The 22,274-nt window shown below is 51.9% G+C and overlaps 7 protein-coding genes across 7 annotated transcripts; 3 read left to right on the top strand and 4 right to left on the bottom strand.

Annotated features, from left to right (window-relative positions):
* Positions 1-330: 330 nt before the first annotated feature.
* BKA58DRAFT_321630 (uncharacterized protein) lies at positions 331-8,357 on the bottom strand (the record flags this gene model as incomplete). The annotated part of the gene is made up of 4 exons (XM_046167821.1): positions 331-543; positions 603-4,705; positions 4,753-5,646; positions 5,693-8,357. The coding sequence occupies 4 exons, from the start codon at positions 8,355-8,357 to the stop codon at positions 331-333; spliced, it is 7,875 nt and encodes a 2,624-aa protein (XP_046021894.1).
* A 737-nt stretch (positions 8,358-9,094) lies between these two features.
* On the top strand, positions 9,095-11,209 carry BKA58DRAFT_391117 (peptidase S8/S53 domain-containing protein). Its single transcript, XM_046170887.1, has 2 exons — positions 9,095-9,579; positions 9,764-11,209. The coding sequence occupies exons 1-2, from the start codon at positions 9,214-9,216 to the stop codon at positions 10,997-10,999; spliced, it is 1,602 nt and encodes a 533-aa protein (XP_046021895.1). The 5' UTR covers positions 9,095-9,213; the 3' UTR covers positions 11,000-11,209.
* BKA58DRAFT_431522 (uncharacterized protein) lies at positions 11,133-12,352 on the bottom strand. The gene is made up of 3 exons (XM_046173098.1): positions 12,207-12,352; positions 12,015-12,148; positions 11,133-11,949 (listed from the first exon to the last, which is right to left on the bottom strand). Exons 1-3 carry the CDS (start codon positions 12,212-12,214, stop codon positions 11,288-11,290), a joined length of 804 nt encoding a protein of 267 aa, XP_046021896.1. The 5' UTR covers positions 12,215-12,352; the 3' UTR covers positions 11,133-11,287.
* On the bottom strand, positions 12,340-14,358 carry BKA58DRAFT_235746 (cytochrome P450). The gene is made up of 3 exons (XM_046166582.1): positions 14,143-14,358; positions 13,609-14,097; positions 12,340-13,550 (listed from the first exon to the last, which is right to left on the bottom strand). Exons 2-3 carry the CDS (start codon positions 14,088-14,090, stop codon positions 12,518-12,520), a joined length of 1,515 nt encoding a protein of 504 aa, XP_046021897.1. The 5' UTR covers positions 14,091-14,097; positions 14,143-14,358; the 3' UTR covers positions 12,340-12,517.
* Positions 14,359-14,665: 307 nt separating this feature from the next.
* BKA58DRAFT_235730 (uncharacterized protein) lies at positions 14,666-16,388 on the top strand. Its single transcript, XM_046166581.1, has 4 exons — positions 14,666-14,979; positions 15,032-15,482; positions 15,535-15,624; positions 15,680-16,388. Exons 1-4 carry the CDS (start codon positions 14,881-14,883, stop codon positions 16,297-16,299), a joined length of 1,260 nt encoding a protein of 419 aa, XP_046021898.1. The 5' UTR covers positions 14,666-14,880; the 3' UTR covers positions 16,300-16,388.
* An 843-nt stretch (positions 16,389-17,231) lies between these two features.
* BKA58DRAFT_404745 (uncharacterized protein) lies at positions 17,232-19,030 on the top strand (the record flags this gene model as incomplete). Its single annotated transcript, XM_046171866.1, has 4 exons — positions 17,232-17,435; positions 17,506-17,918; positions 18,124-18,400; positions 18,449-19,030. 4 exons carry the CDS (start codon positions 17,232-17,234, stop codon positions 19,028-19,030), a joined length of 1,476 nt encoding a protein of 491 aa, XP_046021899.1.
* A 1,537-nt stretch (positions 19,031-20,567) lies between these two features.
* BKA58DRAFT_235794 (uncharacterized protein) lies at positions 20,568-22,140 on the bottom strand. Its single transcript, XM_046166583.1, has 3 exons — positions 21,822-22,140; positions 21,680-21,757; positions 20,568-21,619 (listed from the first exon to the last, which is right to left on the bottom strand). Exons 1-3 carry the CDS (start codon positions 21,915-21,917, stop codon positions 20,678-20,680), a joined length of 1,116 nt encoding a protein of 371 aa, XP_046021900.1. The 5' UTR covers positions 21,918-22,140; the 3' UTR covers positions 20,568-20,677.
* Positions 22,141-22,274: the final 134 nt, after the last annotated feature.

The following is a 22,274-nucleotide window of genomic DNA, read 5'->3' on the forward strand; positions in this document are numbered from 1 at the left end:
AATAACCAGACTAGCGAACGGAGATTTTGTCCAAAAGCCGTAAGTAGTTCCGCTGGATTCACGATGGTATGTTGAATGGAACAAGATCGAATGCAAGGATGCTAGTAAGAGGGGGCCCAAAACTTTGTCTATTCCAGTGTCCACAATGCACCTTTCAATGCCACATATCCAGCTATTTACGCCAATGCGAAAAGCATCCAAAACACCATGCCATGTCTATGCCAAAAATTCACGTACTCACACAATCGTAAGTTCGCTTGTCGAGGATCAATGGTGCCGGTGCACGCAATCCCATTCGTACTGCAGAAAGACGTTAGCAGATGTCGCGCATCAAACATGATGAAGACCATGACTTACCACTCTTCCCTCCTCATCGCCAGTGTAAACATGATGAGGCATCGGCAATATACACGTGATGGGTGCCGCAGACGAGGGAGACGTCGGATCACTGTGATTGAGCACGTTGATGAGGTTCACAGACCATTTGCTGGGTACTGAGGATGGGGCGGAGATGATTGGGGGTGTTGGGGTTAGTTGGAATATCTGTAGCCGGTGTTAGTAATCGTGAAGATTAGTCTGGAGGACGGGAATATACTACTTACCTTAACAACACCCCTACGATGTCCAGTGAAAATGAGTTCGCGCTCACACCACTCATTTCCCACACCCTCATACACAGCGACAGCTGTGATGCCATCTGCATCGTCTTCGCTATCGCATATATCCTCGTCAAGCAGCACTGCGCCGTTGAGTGTCGTGACGATGAGTCGGCTTCCGCAAGCGAGTACAATGTGTCCTGTGACGCTATTGATCCTAGCCGCCTGGATCGGGACTGGGTTTCGCTTTTGTCGCGAACCAAGATCGAGCTCGCGAACGAACTCGTTTCGGTTCAAGTCCCAGAGGAAGACACGTCCGTCGAGAGATGCCGATAGGAATGCAGAGAATGCGCGACTTGCGGCGAGAGTGATGACAGATGACTTGTGGCCGAATAGCGTTGTGGCGTTTTGTAGGTCGATGTGGCCTCTTTCGGCTTTGCTCATGTTCCAGATCGCAAGTGTACAGTCTGTTCCTGCAGTGATGAGCGTTCTACCGTCGACAAAGAGCGATGTTGTCAGCTGGCCCGAGTGTAAATGCTCGAAGAGCCCGATGAGCTTCTTGGAATGCGAATCGTAGAAGCGCACGCTACCATCAGTGAAACCCCACTCCATGTAACGATCGTGATGGGGCGGAATGTTGTGCCGGAATGGTGCCGAGCAAAGGAGCTTGTCGCTTTTGCTGATGTAGTTGAGAGATGAGATGCGATCATTAGACTCCAGTAGCGTGCCAGGAACCCGATGCAAGCTCTCCGCAGATGTGTCGAGCTTGGTGGGTCTCGTAATATTCTCCTTCTGCGGGTGTGGTCGCTGGAAAACCTGTGGAGGCGTCTGTCCGAAATTGTTGATAACACTGATCTTCTGCGCGCGCTCCTTCTCATCGGTGATAGAGTCGAGATCGATTGCACCCTGATATGTCATGTAGTGGAAGACATTGGCGGCCTCAATCGCTGCTTCGCCTCGTTGCTTGTAACCGAAGATGAGATCGATCCAGTGATGCAGGTTCTGGCTAACGTAAGGACTTTCCAAAGCCTCGCGCTGTTTGGCGATAAAGATGGCCGGGTCGCCCTTGGCCCACGGAGGTAATTGGACGTTATCGATCTTCGAGCCATCGGATCGCAGACCAAAGTTGTACCCATTGACGTTGGTCAAGAAGTCGGGAAGGAAGTAGAACTCTGGGGTGAGCTCGCGTACGTCGGCCATATTCTTCGCGGACACCGAGTCCCAGACGTTTTGGATTGAGTAGAACATACGATCAGCGTGGTCCCATGTACCGCCCTGGATGAGGAAGAAGGCCGCACTGAAGGGTTGAAGTCGCATCAGATATGAAGCCACAGTCATGGCGGACGAGTAATGAGTTCCATAGTGGAAGGCGTGGTTAGCGTCTCCCATTTCGGCAAACGAACTAAATCTCTCTCTGATTAGATGCTCTTGCTTAGGATCCTGGATACCAATAGGTTTGCGGAGATCTCGAAAGTTACTCGGGTCGCTCAAATCCAGTTCTTCGCTATGGTAATTCGACAGCACCCACGGGAACACCGGATACTGTGTCAGATCGTTGAAGGTCCTTCCAGCGAGTGTATTGACGAACATCAGGTAATGGAAATTGGACATCTCTCCTTTCAGCCACTTCTTGGTCGCCGGATGAGCGGAAGCAGAGCCGAAAGCTGATGCGAAACGTGATCCAAATGTCTGTGGTGCTTCTTCCGGGTTGCGCAGTGAGTCAAGGCGCCAGGATATCTCAGAGTTAGCATGCTTCTCTGGATTTGCGACATGCGAAGCCCGCTGTAGGACCCGGGAGTGGATATCGTTTCGTGCTTGTGCAGAAACAGCTGTTAGAAGGTAGCTACGCCCATCATCGAAAAAGACTTCGATTCCAACATCGCGGTGAAGGAAGCGCCGTTTGGAAATACTAATAACCTCGGTCCACTTCCAGTTCCTTACTGCGTCTTCTTGGCTCCTTGGTGGTGGGCGACGGGTAGTGACAGCTTCTTTTCCAGCTATGACCTGGACGTAGGGGTCGCGCTCATCGGGCGGCGCCTGCCACACGCGTACGATCTCGCCGTCAGACCTTTGGAAGAAGTCGTCCAGTAAATAGAGACAGTCTTTTCCTACAATAAGAAGGCCTTCTATTGCTTCCAATCCGACTACCCGAGAAATGTTGCAAACGTATTGCACCTGATCGCCGCGGTTGAGGCTGCGCATGACCTTGCGGTTCTTGTCTTCGAAGCCATCCTCATCTTCATACATCGCTTCGACCATCTCAAAGTCATCGTCGCTAGCAGATTCCGGTTCTTCCGCCGGATCACCCGATGCGCTCACGGAAGAGACAGACCTAGTTGATCGCGCCTTGACAGGGGTGGCACCAACAGCTTCCTTCGCCGAAATTGCTGGCACAGTGGTATCCAACCTGGGCCGCTCTCGTGGATCTGTGTCTTTGCGTTTGGGCTGATACGACTGCTCTCTGCTAGTGTTATCGACCACGATACGTAGACGCTTTCGATCACGGCCCTCGGTTTCGTCGAGCCGCCATTTGGCAGGTGGGCTATCTTCGAATAGACCGCATGGGCCTTTCAGTTGGTGGTCGAGCTTTGCCAAGACTGTTGCCATGTAAGTGGCATTGTCCTGCTGGTCTTGAAGAACACGCTGATGCTTGATGCGTTCAGAAGCATGTATGTTGGATCTCCAGTGGTTTGTTGAGTTTTCATGATGGTTCCAGACGTTATCCGCAGCAAGCTCATCAGATTGCCACTGCTTCAGCTTCTCCTTGCGCTTGGCAATTCGCCTCTGAGAAGTCTCTTCGGTCTTCTTATTTTGGCTTTGCGCAAAGTCTTCCCAAGATTTAGTCATTGAGCCATAGAAGAACTTATCCATCTCGGTCTTGTTCTTATCGAGCCACTCTAGAAATGTTTCATTATCAAGTTCGACAAGCTTCTGAAAGCCATCGTAAAGATCTTTCGTGTCGCCGTGAATGGCATCGGCCAAGATCATAGATGTTTCGTGAGGTTTTTGCACCATGAGCGACCTCCAGAAGTTCGCCGCCGCAAGACGCACGTCTGTGTGTTCAGACGACAACTGTGTGTAGAGAAGATAGCAAATCATCTTCAACGAGAATGTTTCGTTGTTGACAGAAGAAAGAATGATAGGCTGCCAATACATCATCTTCTCGATAACTGACGTGGTAGTTGCACCACTTTCTGACTCATCGGACTCCGCCAAACGAAGCAGAGCAACTCTTAAAAAGGTGTTACGAATTGATGAGATAGCCTGCGTGCAGAGTCTGACGGACTTGATGGTCGCAATATCCGGACGTTCGAGATATTCTAGGAGGAAGCCAGCGAAGTCGAGCAAGGACTCTGCACCTTCAAGAAACCATCCCTCGAAGACCGCTTCGGACACGTGGATCACAAAGCGTTGCAGATTAATGAGAACGCGCGGTTCGTGCAATAGTTGCTGATCAAACTGAAGCGCATTCTTGACAGACGAGAGCGTTTGCCGAAGAATGTATGACTCAAAGTATGCTTGATGTTCTTGAAAGCCGGGAGGCGTCTTGAGGAAGAGACCTAGACCAGGAAACTCTTTGCGTGTGAATATCTGATCCTTGAACACGTCGAGAATAACCTCCAAAGTAGCTTCCACCACGGAGCTACCAACTTTTAGTGCCAAAGGAGCAGCGTACTTTGGTGATAGTATTGGGTTGAGAGAAGGTTGCTGGGCAGCCTTTTTCTTATCCGCCGAGACGAGCACAAAAGATGAGGCTCTCCGGAAAGGTAATACGCGTCGAGACGCAGGCGAAGGTGATACATCAACGTTGGTCGTACGAACCACGGGCGCTTCATGCCCGTTCGCTCGGGAAAGCGGTCGGATCACAACGTCCTGGCCCTCGAAGGTCAGTGCGGACCCTCTCGAAAGTAGTTCCGTCTCAGCGCTAACACTGTCAGATGTGACAATGACTGGATAGAGGACGAAGAGCAATTCTTGGACGTAGTTGGACGAGTGGGTGAAGTCGCGAAACCCTTCCGATCGTGAATGTAGCTCAGACAGGAACTGGATAGCAGAGTTCAGAACAACGGCAAAGTCATTCAGTCGATCTGTCTGAGGAGCCCGGGTATCTGGAATGGTTAGCATGGTTGTTATACAATGGCTTAACTCAACTCACCAACTGTTGGCTGCTTGGCATTCAGCGACATTGTTCTACGACGCCCTCGAGTGACTGTGTCTTCGCCAGTCTCTTGCTTTGGTGTGCCATCATCGGCTCGGGCGAGGTCACGGTCGCGGACAATCGCTCGCAGGCCAGTCTCCAACATCGCGGTGATTACCGGGAATATTTCAGGGTACCAAATCCTGAGCTGAGACTGGGGTGAATGCGCGATAAAAATGTCGACCAGATTGAAGACGTCAAAATCGCGCTCGAAGTCAATGGTTGCGACATCGCGACCAAAGAGGATCGCGAAACAGATAGTCCAGATGCCTGGTGTATTCCACCAGTGGCGCAACCTGTTCTTCATCAAGATGAAGCCTCCTGTCTTGTCTCCAAACTTCTTGACGTAGTGCGAACCATTGATCACTAGCAATCGAGCTAAAATCTTTGCCCCAAGGACAACGACTCGCTGCTCAGGCTCGGCAAGGAGATATAGGAGCCACTTTCCAGTGACATTCTTCGCAAAACGGACGGTTTCATGGGGATTTTGCGGATCGCAAAGAAGTTCTGCCAGAAGAGTGAGGATGGCAATTCCCAAATCGGGTAGGGATAGTGGTGGGGAACTAGCGCCGCTTTGTGCCGGGCTATTCGAGCGTGGTGTAGAATCTGGCGTCAATGTTGGTGGTGTGCCTTTGCGAAGACGGGCAATGCTCGCTTTCGGCCGTAGTGCTCGTTTCGCATATGATGCGCGGCTGTCGTGCAGTGCATATGTGACAAAAAGAGATAGCGATCTCGCATTCTCCCCATTGAAGTTGATGATGAGCAATGCTTTAAAGGCGGCGAGAAATAGCTTGAATGTTGATGGCGTGAAGTTCTCACCCTTGAGAGCATCTGTAAGACGCTTGACAACACCTGCTGTAAGTTAGCGAGAGTTGACACGCCATGTTGCCCAACTTACGTATCCTGTGGAATCGCTTAGCGTTGTAGTGATGATGCTTGCTGCCCTTGGCAAAGTGCGCAAATTGCAGGTAATATAGCTTCTGCGTTTCCAACGAAGTAGCTCTACGCCAGATCTCTAGATCAACCAGGAGTACTCTATACGCAAGCGGGTTGATGATAAGTGACTCGGTTGGCTCATGCTCATCGTATCCGACGAAGCGGAGGATGATTCGCAAGAGCTGCATAACAAAGCTTTCGCAGTCTTCTGGTGTAACATCTAGTGAGGAGGGGTTGCGCGCCACCAATCCCCCCATGGCGAATCCAATCTTCTGGCGCAGAACCTCAGCCAGGACAGCAAAGCCGTTGCGCTGTTCCATAGCCTCACAATTCCGCCAATTGCCCCCAACAGCTTCGAGTAAAATATTGACAGAGCGAAGCATGCTGTCTAAAGTCTGGGCTGATTGTACCAGCTTCAGGCCGACAGCAACACACCCACCAATGCGCCAGATTGCATCGTCGAGTGACTGCGGAACGACGACGACAGGGTCACCAGATAGACGTCCAAATCCTCGCGGCTGAGACAGTGCATCATTGACCGAAGGTACGGCAGCATTGATGATGATCGGAGTACTATGGAGTCTGGTATACTTATGCAGGGTTTTAGCTGATTCGCGCGACAGGGAGCGTATTAGTTGGGATTCATCGATGGCATTTCTGTCATCGTCGTCCATTACGGAACTGGGAGAGAAGCTCAGTATTATCTTCGATTCAGGCATGAGATGGCTTGCATTGGCCCGAATAGCTGCTACGATGTCGGATCGTTCCTCTCTCCCAGGATGCAAGATCTCGTTGTGAACATGAAGCTCAGCAGACGTACGGTAGGTTTGGAACGACCCGAGCCTATCTTGGAAGTTTCCACAATAACGCGGACCAAGTTTATGATATACAGCGATCAGCTCATCTGACAGCGGTTCAGAGAATAGATGGAAGGAGGCGACCGAGAGCTTTGAGGCAATGACGTTCCTGCCCAGCCGAGGCGCCAAGTTCCGTGGTGTTCCCAAAAACGCGAGTATGTGGTGCTTTGACACGCTAGAAGACATGGAGGCAAAGCTATCCTGGCTGCTATCCAGTAACGGAGGATGCGAAGGGTAGTGGGCTTTCATGGTCTCGGTGAACTCACCATCGACGAAAAGAGATGCCTTGGCAGCGCCGATACCGATAGTTTTGGCTCTTCGATGAACCACAGCGATGTGATACCACCGGCCTGCTTCGAAACGAGGAGCTTTCTTGAACCTGACACTGGGTATGACACCAGTAGAATGGCCCATGTAAGTCTGCAGGATGAAACAACGCGTATCTCTCTCCAGGTATGCCATGAGGAAACACGTTTGCGTGTCGTCGTATGCGCCGAAGAGTGTGGTGTGGCAGTCGGCGTCAAACCTGTCGACCCTTACCCAAGCAGCAAATGTATATCCACCTCCTGGGGACATGGGCGGAAACGGGCGACCAATGTCTGGAAGTTCAATGGCGCTGAAACCATGCAAAGATAGATCGAACTGTATAAAGGGCGGGTCGCGCGAGGTGCGCATACCACGCAGGAGAAACTCTGCAGCTGATTCGGAAGACGCTGCTTTGCGGAAGAGATAGTATGCATCGTCGAGCTTGTTGATGCCGTACTGGACTAGACCGTCGGCCAGCTCTTGCAATAGGCTCGCTTCCACAGGAGCGCACTTGTTCTCAAAGAGCAGGGGCAAGACAGTGCTCAAGACGCCAGTGACGTGCAGCGCAGCTTTGTTATAAGATGAGATGGAAGTGATTTCCAAAATAGCAAGTAGCACAGAAACGGAAAGAGCTTTGGAGTGGGTGCCCGGGGCATCTTCACCAGACAGACCCCGCCAGAAGTGGAAGATGGTCGGAATGATATCTGGATTCTGCAGTATCTCATTGCCGCTGAATATAGCCCGTACCTGGCTGCGTAGTGGGTCGAGATTAATGTCGGTATCGCTGTACACGGACCGCGGGCTAGAGACTACGATTTCAGTAGCTTGAGAGTCACCGCTGGCCGCTGCATCCTCGTCCTGCTTGGGTTGTGCAATCTCGACCTTCTTATCGATATCCCTGAATATGCGTGTCATGGTCTCTTCGCCCAATGCAAAGGCAAACAGGGTGCCGAAAAGCTGCTCCTGGCCGGCATCATCGCGCTTGCTCTGCGACTGTCCGCCAAAAATGCCAGTGCTGGCCAAGGCTTGTTCCAAAGCACTCCAGCCGCCGTGCTCGACGCGCTTGGCGAAGAAGCGCCTGTTACCGGCATGCTCGTTCAGCGCGTCCGACAGCACGTCCAGTGTTCCCTTGATCACCTCGAAGAAGTCGATGCGGTCGGGCGTGGGCAGCTCAGCGGGTTTGTAGAAGCCGGAGAGGGAGCGCAGGGTAATGAGGAGTGTCTCGAAGCCGCGGACATGGCGGAACGCGTCTTTGGTATGGGTTTGGTCGTTGGACTCGATCAGCAGCTGGCGCATGCGGCGCAGGGCGTTGCTCTGGTTGTGGAGGACGTCGGAGGTCGGTGGTGTCGTCTCGGAGGCCCTGATCAATTCGTCCGCCAGGCTTCGGAGTTCGGCTATCTGGTTGTTCATCGGCGGGAGTCGTGAGGCGGCCGTGGAGGACCTGTGCGGCCGGGTCGTCGCCATGTTCAGGCGAGACCGCTGCTGCGGAATTTGGGTGGAGGTGATGGCTGCGTGGGTGGCGCCTTCATATCTCCCGAGCCCCAAGCCCGCACATGAGACCCCAACTTGCGGGGAAGACCAGTCGGTTCGTTTGGTGGTGGGCGGGCGTACACTGATGGCTGATTACGGCGGGCGGGTGCCGCTCTCGTGGTGGTTGCTGCTAAGCCGGTGGTCATCGAAGCTGATCCCTGTCAGTCCAGAGCTCAGCCAGGCTCCCACGCGCCGAGCAACATCAAGTCGCCGCAAAAGCAGGGTACTGATAAACAATGCACCAGCACTAGGCGCGGTGCACATCGCCTACCAACATAGTTATGATAAACACGCGTTCTGTCTCACGCGGGCCGCAGGGTGCGCTCCTGACTATTGCCTCTCACGTGAGCACGCATTGCCCAGGTGTGGCTGGCACAGCTACTTGGGCATATCGAGAACTACCTCAGTACATGTCAGACTAACGCCGTCTCCCAGCAACCCATATGTGAAGCCACGCCTCCACGAACACAGCCCTCGTCTGCATCCCAGGGCACTCGGGTGTCCTGATACCAACCATGTATCATTCATCTGATACTCATGGCGCGTGCGCTAGCTCACCCCAGCCTCACTCGCGCGGGCGCGGATAGGTCATGCGTCATCCACCTAGCGCGCCCGGGCCATGCACCGAGGTCCTGATAAGAAGCTCCATCGCCATAGCTACCCCAGCTGCATCCCCATCTCTCCTCCACAACACTCGCCTCCCTCCCATCTCCCCTTCCTTCATCTATCACGCTTTTTGCATCCCTTCCCCTCCTGTCTTTCTAGTTCTCGCTGTGCGAGCTCCGCCATCATGAAGTACAGCCTGGTCTTCGCGCTCCCGGCCTTGGCCGCCGCGTCGCCTACCTTCAATGTAGAGACCATCCACAAGAACGCCGCCCCAGTGCTGTCGTCGACCTCTGCCAAGGAGGTGCCCAACAGCTACATGGTCGTGTTCAAGAAGCACGTCAAGGATGCCTCCAAGCACCACGACTGGGTCCAGAGCGTCCACACCAAGAACAACGAGGAGCGCATGGAGCTGCGAAAGCGCTCCTCGCAGTTCCCCGTTACCACTGAGGTCTTCGATGGTCTCAAGCACGTTTACGAGATGGCCGGCATGAAGGGCTACTCTGGTCACTTCGACGACGAGACCATCGAGGCCATCAGGAACCACCCCGATGTAAGTTACATTCCCAGCTGTCATTAGCTTGCATCATCCCAGATGGCGTCAGCGCGCTGGTGGCCTGGAGCGAGCGCTGCCTAGGCGGCCTTATCTCCGCAGGCAGCTCCGGCTCCGCATCAGCACACGTGACGCCATCTAGGTACCTGTACCTGCATAAGACTTGGCGCTAACACTTTGATAGGTTGACTACATCGAGCGCGACTCAGAGGTCCACACTCTCGGCCACGACGAGCCAGAAGTCGAGAAGAACTCCCCATGGGGTCTTGCCCGTATCTCGCACCGCGACTCCCTGAGCTTCGGCACCTGGAACAAGTACCTCTACGCCGCCGACGGTGGTGAGGGCGTTGACGTTTACGTCATCGACACTGGCACAAACACCAAGCACGTCGACTTTGAAGGTCGTGCCAAGTGGGGCAAGACCATCCCCAACGGCGATGCTGACGAGGATGGCAACGGCCACGGCACCCACTGCTCCGGCACTGTAGCTGGTAAGAAGTACGGTGTCGCCAAGAAGGCACACGTCTACGCCGTCAAGGTACTCCGCTCCAACGGCTCCGGCACCATGTCCGACGTCGTCAAGGGTGTCGAGTACGCTGCTAAGTCTCACACTGAGACCGTCAAGGCCGCCAAGGACGGCAAGAAGAAGGGCTTCAAGGGAAGCGCTGCCAACATGAGTTTGGGAGGTGGCAAGTCCACCACCCTTGATCTCGCCGTCAACGCTGCTGTTGACGCTGGCATCCACTTTGCCGTCGCTGCCGGTAACGACAACGCCGACTCCTGCAACTACTCGCCCGCTGCTGCTGAGAAGGCCGTCACCGTCGGTGCCTCTACCCTCCTCGATGAGCGTGCGTACTTCTCCAACTACGGAAAGTGCAATGACATCTTCGCCCCTGGTCTCAACATCCTGTCCACCTGGATCGGCTCTGAGCACGCCACCAACACCATCTCTGGTACCTCAATGGCATCCCCCCACATTGCTGGTCTCCTCGCCTACATGCTGTCTCTTCAGCCTTCCAAGGACTCTGCCTACGCTGTCGCCGACATCACCCCCAAGAAGCTCAAGGAAAACCTCATCTCCGTCGCTACCGTCGGCGCTCTCTCTGATGTCCCAAGCAACACCAAGAACGTCCTCGCCTGGAACGGTGGTGGCTCTTCCAACTACACCGAGATCGTTGAGAAGGGTGGCTACACCACCAAGAAGGCTGTCGAGAAGGAGGAGGAGTCCGAGTTCACCATCACTATCCCTTCCCTCTCCGAGATCGAGGGTGACTTCGAGAGCGCTAAGGAGTCTGCCAGCCGCACCGCTCACCGCGCCGGAGGCAAGCTCCAGCACCTTGAGCAAGAGATCGAGGACTTCATCGCTGAGGAGATGGAGTCTATGTTCGAGAAGGTCAAGGAGCGCGTTGCTAGCCAGTAAACGTGACATGTTATGAACTTTAATATGACCCAAGAGGGTCTACTGATATATGGAATGGGATGGGTTCGGTATCGGCGTCTGGATTTCTACATGGAGCATGTGTCTCCTATCTCATTGGGCACAAGTTGATGTACTGTACGTTACTCTTGATATGGAACGCAACGTGAGGTAGATTAGATATCTGGAATGGATCTATCTTTCCTCCACCAATCTTCACTACTACTCTCTGCCGTGTGTGCCTGTTTGCCTCGATGTTGCGAATCGGGTCGTTGACGACTACGAACCCGTTCAGGAGGCTGTCTCAGCCTTCGGCTTCAAGCCTGCTTTCTCTTCGGCCACGAGTCTGAGAGCGTTAAATAAGAAATCGGTGTGTTTGCTCAGCAACTCCGCAACGTCTGACTTGTTGAGCAGTTCGATGTGGGAAATGATGGTCTGGCAGAGCACTTCTCGTAGAACATCGTCGCTGTCTGGAGTGCTGCTAAGGGCATGTTCCGCGGCTTGCGCAAAAACATCCCCGTTCCACAATAGCGCACACAGGGAAGAGAATTTGGTGCGAGCCAGATCTTTGAGGCCGTTCACGTCGTATTTGTCTGCGATCTCGTATATCTTTGAGTGAACAAGTAGTATAGCACGATTGATTTCGGTTCCCCCAAGAATTGGGGCACAGATCCCGCACACGAAGTTGACGCAGGTTCCCGCGCAGTTAGTACAGTAATGGTGTGGGCAGATAGCGTGGAATGGATATCTGCAATCACCACTGCACGTGTGCGGGAAGTCGAATAGGAACTCGAAGTCGCTGGGCGAGCGACTCGCACGTAGGGTTTTGGCAACTCGTGCATCCGATTTGATTGTCAAGTCCTTGGTTTCGTAGTCGTTCTCGTAGAGGAACTGGATGAGTAGCTTCACGATAGCTGGGTCGTCCTCGGGGAGATTGACTTTGCTTTCGGCTGCTTCCTACTACTGTGTTAGCACTACCGGGCTGGTCTCATTGTCGCCCCCTCCAATGATCGGTAACTCAGTCTTCCTGCAGGGAACCTCTCTGCACGCTCGAAGAAGCCAGAGCGGCAGCAGACAATGTTCTTGTTGACGTGGTGCGTGTCGCCGCCGCATGTGATAGTGAAGTCGAAGTATTTGCCTGAGGATCGCAAACTACATACATGCGTTAGCACCATCGCTCCTTTGTATGACTACAGGTAGAATGACTTACGCTCGCATCAACGCCACATGCGCGTCATGCGATGGAGTAGCTATTGTGGTCTTTACTTGTGTCGTTCCAAAGTTAGGTACTGGAGAGGGAAGGTGACAGAACGGGAACGAGTTCTAGAAGACCCGTAATTAGAGCGTAACTTAGCGAGAGATTAAATTGAAAGTGAACGTCGGAGTGAAAGAGGCGGCGGTCTTGCACAATTTATCGGTCATGCCTCTAGAACGCTGAACGCTTGTGTAAAAGCCATCCTAGCATTACAGAGAGTAGACTAATATGTTCATTCAGGTAGCCTGGAAGTTCGAGAACACCACTCATGCCCGCAGCGTAATCTTGACCGGCAACCCATCCACCGGGTGAGCTCCACCACCACCCATCTCAGCCTGATACGCCCGGTTTCCATCAACGGTCTTAATACCCTTCCTTGGATGCAATTTATCCCATTCCTCATACGCTGGAGTAATATCAAACATTCTCACCGTCATAACCAATGCTATCTTGAGCTCCAACTGCGCAAGTGTCTGTCCAATGCATGCACGTGGGCCCCACTCAAAAGCTCTCCACGAAGCTTTCTTCGGGTACAATGGGTCTTCAGGACCGACTAGCCAGCGATCGGGAATGAAATCTTCTGGCTGTACAAAGACTTCAGGATTGTGGTGCATAGCGAGGGTGAGCGTCCAGATGTTGCAGCCTTCGGTCGGGTATTGTTGGCCCTGCTCGTCTGATAGGAAGACATCTGGGCGGCCATTGCGCATACTGCCAGCGGGAGGAAAGATGCGCAAAACCTCTTTGATGACAGCTAAAGTATAAGGCAACTGATTGAGGAGTGAGGGGTCGTCCGTGATCGTCCGAGTGATGATATCTAGCGAGAAGTCTGACCCGAATACCGTGTCGTGTTCTGCACGGACTTTGGATAAGGCCTTTGGGTGACGCGATAGAAGTATGTAGCTATACAGTAGTGTGCTGCTCGTAGTATCGTGGCCAGCGTACAAGAATAAACGAAGCTGAGGTTTCGCGAGCTGCTTGAAGACCGATTCTGATATCTCATCTTTGTCTTCTACATCTTCGAGATACTTGTCCATGGCTAACGCAATGATAGATCTCAACTGTTTGCGGGAATCACCAGACGAGTCTTTGCGAGAGCTGGCCAACTCTTCAAAGCGCTTGTCGATCTCCTCATCGAGGTATTGGTTCATACGGTAATTGTTGTACTTTTGAATAAGCGGACGAGGACTAAGATATCGACGGAACGGATTGAATGTTGTGCCAAACGAAGTCCAGTATACTTGTCTTCGGAGACAATCTGCGAGCGCGCTTCCTTGGGTTTGGTAATAGAGACGTGCGCCACTGTGTCCATCGTTTAGCAGTTGCCCTGCACTGCATGCGTGTGATTTGGAGAACTTACAGGGTAACACGTGCAATAATATCAAACGTCAGCCGGAGCGTATACTCTTCCAAAGGGAAGACTTCGTCTTTCTTGGCGCGTTCTTGGAGAAGTTTACAGAAAACGGAGACTTCTTCTGCTATAGCAGGTGAAAGTCCTGTGATGTAGCCAGTAGCGAACCCTGGGTTGAAGAGCGCCCGCCATTTCTTCCACGTGCTCCCGTGCATGGTAAGTAGAGATGGCCCACCGTTTATAACCTCTAAAGTAGCGTTTATATTGGGCGGCTTGTCGAGAAAAGCAGCTTCGACTTGTGATGCAACAAAAGGGTTCGCGACCACCATAATTGGAGCATTGAAAGGCCATAGGTTGAGATAGAAGACACCGCCGGGAAAAGACTCTGCTATCCGCCGTACTACCACGTGCATAACAGTGTTGCGAGGCAAGTCCTGAATGGTTTCTTTCAACACAATGAGATGACCGAACAGAGGATGGTATTTCGGCATAGGCTTGCTATTATTAGAAGTAAGTCTGCGGTATACGGCAGAGTCGACTTACTGCACCTGACTTTTGTAGCCTCTTGATGTGCTGCCGATTAGCCATTAAGCTGGCTACAAAAATGACGAAGGCTCCGGCGGCAACAGCCATGATGGCTGGCATGCTGACCCGCGTCATGCTTACCCGCGGTTTGAGCAATGAAGGTCGCAGACGGTGGCGCAGAGATACGAGGATATGAGATCGATTGTATGAGTGTTGATGTTGAAATGCCGACGAAGGCGCAAGGCGCACGAGGAAGTAGCCTCGGGGGCGGCACGGGTAGGGCGCTAGCCGTATTTGGGCTTCATGCATGTCAGCGCTATCTATAGCACGAACACCGCATTCTTGTACTACAACACCATGAACCCGACAGCTGAAATGATTTTATCCGTGCCGGTCAATAATATGCTACCGAGCAGTCGGTTTCTTGAAGACGTTGTGATTCGTTCTTCATTACCCGGCGCCGACCGATCATGGCCCCCACACTGTACTATCAGCGCAACACTTCCGAGCTATCGCCATAATCCAGTACACCAAGCCACGACTCTAATGATCAGCGCGAAAGAAAAGCAGGCAGCTATCTGTTCTGGATGCACTTACTATTTTCAACTATTCTCAGCCCCAATCCTCTATGCGGTCGCTGGTGATGCCATATCTTGCGATGTGCTTATTACGTCTCGACGTTCCGCCTGAAGTTCTGTAGCTGTATTATTTAGCCTTCTCACTGAAATCTCATCCTACCAAAGGTTCTCTCAAGTCATGTCGATTGATCCATCGAAGCTGCCGCCCGCACAATACGTGCCTGGCAGACAGTACGCCATCGAGCATGCTGGTAGAATCGACAAAGTACCATTTGTAGTATGCATTCCCTCTGCTGGCGGATGTTTATCAATACTGACAAGAATCTCAGATCACAACTGGACTCCTTTTTGGATTTGCCATTCTTTCCGTGTTCGTGCGCTTCGCGATTCGCATCTTTGGAGGCCGAAAGATACGATGGGACGACGGACTCGTCTTAGTATCGTCACTGTGTTTGGTAGTGGCGTTCGCCTGCGTCCACAAGGTTCTGAACCCTTTTTATCTCGTCGAAGCCATGAACCAAAGGAAGACAATCCCGTTCCGAGAGGACATTCCTGCGATCTTGGACATCCCCAAGTGGGCGTTCATGTTCTCCGTCTTCGGATGGACTTCCATTTATCTGGTCAAGTTTGCTTTCATGTACTTCTTTCACGGCCTAACCCTTGGACTATCCATCAGGGTTATACGGTTTTTCTGGATCACCGTAGGATTTCTTGTCATTGGTTGGATCTATGCAGTGGTCAACTTTGTAGTCATATGTGCACACTTTGGTGCAGACGCAGGTCAGTCAGTCGTTGATTCATTACCAAGACCCGAAGTACTGACTTCATATAGCTAAATGTGGCGCTGATCCCCGGCTACATGACAGAAGTGTCGCGGGTAACGTCATTGTTGGTGTCCTCGATATCATAGGCGATATCCTCAGTAAGTCATACAGCTAGAAAACTCAGACCATGGTTCAAATACTCATGATTGCTAGTCGTTACCGTTCCTATCGTCGTCGTAAACCAGTCAATGATGTCATTCTCCAGAAAACTATCGATTGTGGCCTTGATGGGCCTCTCGGCGGTAATGGTTGTTTGCGCATTGATACGGGTCGTTGGCTCGTTGACCGAAACAACAGCGGCAGCATTTGGAACCGCACCGGTGTGGGCTGCGTACTGGTTTATGGTCGAATCCTGCGTTGCGCTGATTATGGCGTCTGTCATTGTTATCCGCGGAGTCTTCATCACCAACCCTGTCGATGACGACCGACGAAAGCAAGATAGTGTATTCCAGCGATTTGGGAATCGTCTCCTGTCGGTGCTAAGGCTCTCTAGAGCCTCAAGAAGCAGCGGGCGGAGTCCCCAGCGAAGCGACCCGCTCCACGACCATCGTGAGGACCCAAGCGCGCCGAGGATCGCTACTCAGAGACCGCTAGGAGGAACATTGAATACCGTCAGAACATTCATCTGGGGTGGTAAGAGGCAAAGTCCACATGCATCGCAAGATGATCCGCTGGTGTCAATAAACACAACCTCTGATCTTGAGGATATGGACTACCATAACATCCGGAAGGCAGAAGTGGCGAGACATAAGCCAGAGATGGCCATGGTCTGATGAGCGACGGTGGTTGGAAGCGGAAGGCACGTCTGTTGCGTGTGGAGAAACTCGTGGGAAGGTATTTACGACATTCAATGGCAATTATTGTGGACGACTGGAGGCGAGCATAGCCAGATGTTACATCTATCTAGTCCCTAATCTTGTTGTGACTCGGAAGAAGGCCCGAACAAGAGGATGTTCCGAGGTTGGCGCTCATGCCACGGCGTCAGCGGCGCTTTCCTGTCTACCAAGGTTCGCGTCCAACTCCATTTACGCGTCGCGACCAGCTTCGCGAGCCCACGGGTTGACTACGGTAAAACAGATGCGTTGCGATGCAATTCCTTTTCAGTCAATTGCCTGGCAGGGGCTGGCTGCTATCGGCATGCCGCACGAGATGCACAGATCGCCACTTCAAGAACAACCATCACCACCCACCATAACACTGACACTCAGTCACAGAGGCATAGCAGGATTTTATTGCTGAGGGTGGCCTACGATGCATTGGGCTTGCTGATCGGGATACTCGGTTGACATTCCACATAGGCGACGGTATGCCTTAAACTTCTAAACCCGCCCCCAAATTTGAGGGGGCATTGCTGCAGTCAGCAGAAGATCGACTACGCGACGCCGCCCAGTCTATCACGAAAATTATAGGTGCTAGAAGACTCGCAGTCTTCTTTTTCATTCACCAACTCCCTGCTCCAGTGCTTTAGGTAGCGTGTCATTTGCATTGCATGTACGTTTGGGTATATGGTGGTGCGTGAACGATGAGAACTTATCTTCCCGATCTCACGGTGCCGCCAAAGCTCTCTCATATCTCGTCTAACCTCAGCACACCTCTACCACACTTTGCGACACTATGGTGTGAAAGCCATCGGCAAGCTGCTCGGGACATTCGCAAACGATGGCGACGCTGTGGATTTTGGCTATTCATCGCAGCATGGAACGCCATGCTATGGGTTTGTCTCATCTGGTTATCGTCCCCTGAGCCCGCGGGTTTTGGTTCACCAGGCGCCTGTTTACCCGATGGTTCCTTCGCGATGATATCCTCACATTTTCGATATTTGAGCAGCTCAGGCTTTTTTCAAATTACAATGGCGACGGGCCGCATGAACTTCACGCAGGTGAAGGCTATAGACATTAGCTGGGATATTGTAAGTTACGTTGTTTCTTGAGTCAAATAGTTGCGGACATCTTCAGCATGAGAGGCTAACGATTGTGAAGCTCGTTGGCCGCGGTGGTCAAGCACTCATCGCGTATATTTCATGGCGCATATTTGCCAAATATGTCACGACCTCCATGGAAGTTACACCTGTCACATTTGGAACATATCGAACTGTATTCCTACCGAATGGTGGCCTCTTTTTTGCCATTCTGACTACGATTCGAGATTTCGTAACGCGGCACGGTCTACATTCAAAAATAGCCATGATCTTCATGATATATACCATGGTGTTTACATTCGTATATCCGACCTTGGCTAGCGCAATGACTGGTTATAGCGCAAATGTTGAAGCCATCATCAATACTACAGCGGGTGAATACGTGCCTTTTGGCTCGTTTGGCTTCGCATACTTCGTCATTCATGACGGTTGGCGCATCAAGGGTCTACAAGGCGATTATCTCGTAACAGGCAAGTAAGATAGGCTCGATGTCGGCTTGATCATGAATTCTAACGCGGCTTGATCAGAATCCCTTGGAGATGAGCCGATGATTTCATCAACATACCTTCTTGGTCACAGGTTTCGCGCATGCTACGCTGTCGACCTACCCGACAGGGATCGTGAAGTCTGTGACATGGTACGCAGTGTATCTAAGTGTAAGCTAAACTACTTGGAACAGCACGACTGTCGCTGACGTACACATGGACGCTGCGGAATTCGGTCTCAACGGAGGGAATATGACAAACTCGACATTCTGGGGAACCGATCTAGGACCCCCTGTCCTCAACATTTCAGCCCTCTCCTTAGAAAGAGTCACCGACCGCGGGCCTTCCGCATATTACGAGAACGAAGAGTTTCGTGTGATCTACGATGCTTCAGAACTCCTGTGGGAGTATGATAATCAAACGTACAATCTAGATTATCTGCAACGGAGCGGTAACTGCCAGGCCGTGTCGGTAGGTGAATTTCTGTCAGAACCACCTTTCTTTGGCTAAAATGTTTAGGACTACAACTGGGGATTCTCGTATGTCCAGCTCTTCATCATGATAATCTTCCACATAACCTGGAGCTCTGGCCTTTACATTATGTGGCTGCGAGCCTACATAATCATGAAGAAGCGCGGGCGGGGGAAAGAAGATGTGGCAGGAGAACACAAAGCTGTTTTTGAACTTGCCGCTGCCATGCGAGAGCATATTGGCGAGCCTGCAAAGGAAGAGGGCGGTGACGTGTCTGCGTTCACCGAAGCTAACCTGCGTCGACGAGTCACGAAAGACCTGCGCGGAGGATCTATCTCATACACTAACCCACTACTTCCCAACGGGGACACTGGCCATGAGTGGGAAACTAAAGCCTTGATCAAGAGTCACAAGTTGTCTATCATGGCGATGGTCGTGTGTATTTTGGCGATGGCATTGAGCGCGGCTTATCTGCCACGGACCACCATGCTTCTCCTCCCGTTACCCGGCGTGTTGGCGCTCGCTCTGTACATAGGGGCAACCAGGAAGAGTCGCGTTGTTCTTTTTGCATGGATCTATTCGATCGTCACGATTCCAACGCAGCTCATAATAATGCTGTACGCACGGTAATGATAACACGGACTGGGGTCTGACCTTTTGAGGCTTGAAACATCCCAAGAGACCAGTCCATCTTTTTAACGAATAGCGCACTATAATTAATTCCAAGTATTTACCGCTTTTTTCTCTGTCTCTTCAAGTTCCAGTTTCGCCAAATTCTGTCATCAACTTCCTTCTTCCATTTTCGCACAGTCTTCGCAATTTCATCATAACCTGCTATCTTTCGTTTTATCAAATACTCCAAACGCGTACGAGCCGACTCTTCCAGAATTTCGGCAGGTAAAGGAGACAAACACCATCCCGTATACAAGTAAGCGCCCTCTGCCACCTCGCGATCAGAAAGGAGACAGGCGTACTTGTGGTAAATTCTTAGGTCAAGATTCAGAAGGGCTTCTTCTATACGCTGTCGTAAGACGTCTAAGCCGTATTCAAGCGTGCATCTATGAAGGGTGCGAAGCAGATGATTTGAACGTTGACCTGGAATGGAAGCGAAAAACCATTCTTGTAGAGCTTGTTGCTGCATGTGATAGTGTTGATGTCGAGTTACGCCTGCTTGGAGGTCGACGGCAGCCGCGGAGTGTGTGGTCGTGGTGATAGCGGTGGGGCACTTTCCGCAATTGAAGGCATGGTAAGGAGGCTGATCTGATCATGGGCGGGCATACTTTAACATTTGTATTGCCACAGCCCCTCGATAGTAGTCCTTGCGGTCGAGATGTCTCTCATGTGTACACAATGCGCATCGAAGGCGGACAAGACATTTCACCGAATTCCAGCTATGTCTCGGCTTTCTGACGGTCGGGTACGACTACTTCCTATGCGCATCACTGACGGTATCTTTCCATAGTCGTTCGTCTAGACCAGGTTTGTGTTGAACGTCTCAAATGCTTACCGCGCCTCAGAAATATCACAATCCATCGCTGCGAGCCAGCGCATCGCTATCCTAAGATCCGCCATCTCACCCGATTTTGTCGTAACACCTCATACTTCGGTCACAGTCTTCCACGCGTTCATCATGCCGCTCACGTATAGAAGCCCGAAGACGCCGTCCACCTGATCCATATCAACAAAGCCAATTCAATTCCCACTACATCTCTTAGTCACTTTCCACAACACAAAACACCAAAGCACCACTATCCAATAAACCCACTCCCAAACCCAAACCCTCTCAGAAACAACCATGTATTCCCACTTCACCCCCGAAGAATGGGCACAACGTAGTCCATATGCGTATAGGCGTGGCGTCTCCCCACCGCGCAACCACTACAAAGAACCACGCCAAGGTTACTACCCGGGCGACTACCGCAGCGTGAGCCCTTCTTACTCAACCGAACTACGGAGGAGACCGCGGGTCAGCTCTAACCGCGGACCGCGTATGCATCCAAATTTGGCAGATCCATATGCACATGCCTACTTTGGGTTGGGTATGGATACCATGCTTAGAGGGGGTTGGTTTGGTGCAGATGATGAGTGGTAGGGATGATGGAATAGGTCCGGAGGATGATGGAGTTGTCACATAGGCGGTCTGGTGTTTGGAGAGCAAGGTGCAGAAAATGAAGCTACATCTTGCCCGTAGCCAATGTTGTGAACCACACGACCCTTCTTCTTCCGTCTCCGCATCTCCAACCCGTCTTATAGCTCTACTGTGCAGGAAATACCCCCCTAACACCCCTCCTCAAACTCCCGCCTCACAGCCGCAAACCACTCATCCTCCATTTCAGCAAACGGTGCCGGATTACGAAACCACCTACAAATCGTGACTCTGAAATTCTCTAACAGCGCCCCACGAAAGACCGCCTCAGAATTGCGACCCATTCTAATATCCGGAATCATGTATGTCGCAAGCCTCCACCGTCCATTACGTATCTTATTCAACATCATTTCGTGGTACCGGGAGATCGAGTTCGTGCTTTTCATCGCCTCTTCCACGGCTTGCTCAACAGCTGAAGAATCACGCAACAACAGGCGCAGACTGGCGTGTAACAGGGTGTATCTGTTGCCGCCCATGTGCGGCATTTCCCGTCCCAGTTTGTTGACGCGCCGAGTGTCTAAACGCAAGATAACTTTCGCCGCTGGGTTGGCGCGACAGAAGCTGTAGATGACAGGGTGCTCGCCGCCCGTGAGCAGCTGCCCAATTTTATACCAACGATTTCTACTAATCCTAAGTTTTGCCAGCGGTTCCTCTCGGCTGCCCTCGATAAGCGTCATCTGCCGGATCCTCGCTTGCGCGCTGACAGGCATAATCTCCAGAAATCGAGCGCATATCTCCCGTGCTGGCGTTGCTGTTCCCGGCTCATTCATGAAAACGAGGTCACTGTGTCGTAGGCTCAGGCCCCGTGTTTCTTGACACAGCAGGTGACTGACGTATCGGAGCTGGTTGAACTCCATTCTCGGAACTTTGGGGGTCTCCAGACTGTACCGAGTGTGATGATCCTCTTGTGCGTAGAGTTTGGGAATAGGAATAGTGCCATGGTTGGTGTTGATGCTGACGGTAGTAGCCGGTACCGGCACTGAGTTGGTGAGAGCGTAGGAGTATATCGACAGTCGTAGTTCGGTTGGAAGTTGCAGGAACTTGCTATGTGTATTTTGCGACGTCATTATTAGCTATAGGAGTATTCTGTCAGTGCTGAATGGGGGATTATAGAGAGGCTAGGAGGTACTCACGTCGCTAGTGATGAAGACGTTGACCTCGGCGGCGACGATGTTGGCGCCTGGGCTGGTCTGGAGAGGGCTCGGAATATACTGTGCGTACTTTGGTGAGATGAAGAAGTAGGCACGAGGAGTAGCGGAACAATCTTTGCCCTACCTTAAAGAGCATAGTTTGGTTACCATCATCTGGTTGTGGGAGTACCCACAGGAACGAGAGCCACTGACAACCTTGGAATTTCAAACGACGCTCCATCACCACACACTCAAAGCAACAGCAATGAAAATTGAACGTCTAATTCCATATCTTCTCTGAACCTGCGTCGAGTATGTGGAAGTGAGAGGAAAGATAAAATGCTAAGCCTAGCCCGCTGAACCGCTGATTACCACAGATTGATCAACGCCATGCAAACAATGCCATACCTCTCCTAGCGCCAAGTGAACCGACCATGCAACATTAAAACAGCGTGAAACTTCATATCTTTGCTGGCCCGTCGCATTCGTGCGCAGACCTCCTGACAACGATCGTTAATACTGCCATGTCCGTGTTCTCAGTCCAAGAGCGCCGGAGGTACTCGTGAACGTGAGTAGAGGCAGTCGTGATCGGCGTTTA

This window comes from Alternaria rosae (genome assembly GCF_020736505.1).
Source record: "Alternaria rosae strain MPI-PUGE-AT-0040 chromosome Unknown BKA58scaffold_9, whole genome shotgun sequence".
In the NCBI taxonomy this organism is placed as follows: Eukaryota; Fungi; Ascomycota; class Dothideomycetes; order Pleosporales; family Pleosporaceae; genus Alternaria; species Alternaria rosae.

Excerpts from the sequence above, each read along its gene's own strand:
- BKA58DRAFT_391117 (XM_046170887.1), top strand. The coding sequence starts at position 9,214 with ATGAAGTACAGCCTGGTCTTCGCGCTCCCGGCCTTGGCCGCCGCGTCG. Across the intron at positions 9,580-9,763 it reads CCATCAGGAACCACCCCGAT|GTTGACTACATCGAGCGCGA; the intron begins GTAAGTTACATT and ends ACACTTTGATAG.
- BKA58DRAFT_235746 (XM_046166582.1), bottom strand. The coding sequence starts at position 14,090 with ATGCCGAAATACCATCCTCTGTTCGGTCATCTCATTGTGTTGAAAGAA. Across the intron at positions 13,551-13,608 it reads ATTATTGCACGTGTTACCCT|TGGCGCACGTCTCTATTACC; the intron begins GTAAGTTCTCCA and ends CGATGGACACAG.
- BKA58DRAFT_235730 (XM_046166581.1), top strand. The coding sequence starts at position 14,881 with ATGTCGATTGATCCATCGAAGCTGCCGCCCGCACAATACGTGCCTGGC. Across the intron at positions 14,980-15,031 it reads TCGACAAAGTACCATTTGTA|ATCACAACTGGACTCCTTTT; the intron begins GTATGCATTCCC and ends CAAGAATCTCAG. Across the intron at positions 15,625-15,679 it reads TATCATAGGCGATATCCTCA|TCGTTACCGTTCCTATCGTC; the intron begins GTAAGTCATACA and ends CATGATTGCTAG.
- BKA58DRAFT_431522 (XM_046173098.1), bottom strand. Across the intron at positions 11,950-12,014 it reads GTTCCCTGCAGGAAGACTGA|CAGCCGAAAGCAAAGTCAAT; the intron begins GTTACCGATCAT and ends AGTAGTAGGAAG.
- BKA58DRAFT_235794 (XM_046166583.1), bottom strand. The coding sequence starts at position 21,917 with ATGGAGCGTCGTTTGAAATTCCAAGGTTGTCAGTGGCTCTCGTTCCTG. Across the intron at positions 21,758-21,821 it reads ACCAAACTATGCTCTTTAAG|TATATTCCGAGCCCTCTCCA; the intron begins GTAGGGCAAAGA and ends AAGTACGCACAG. Across the intron at positions 21,620-21,679 it reads ACGTCTTCATCACTAGCGAC|CTAATAATGACGTCGCAAAA; the intron begins GTGAGTACCTCC and ends ATACTCCTATAG.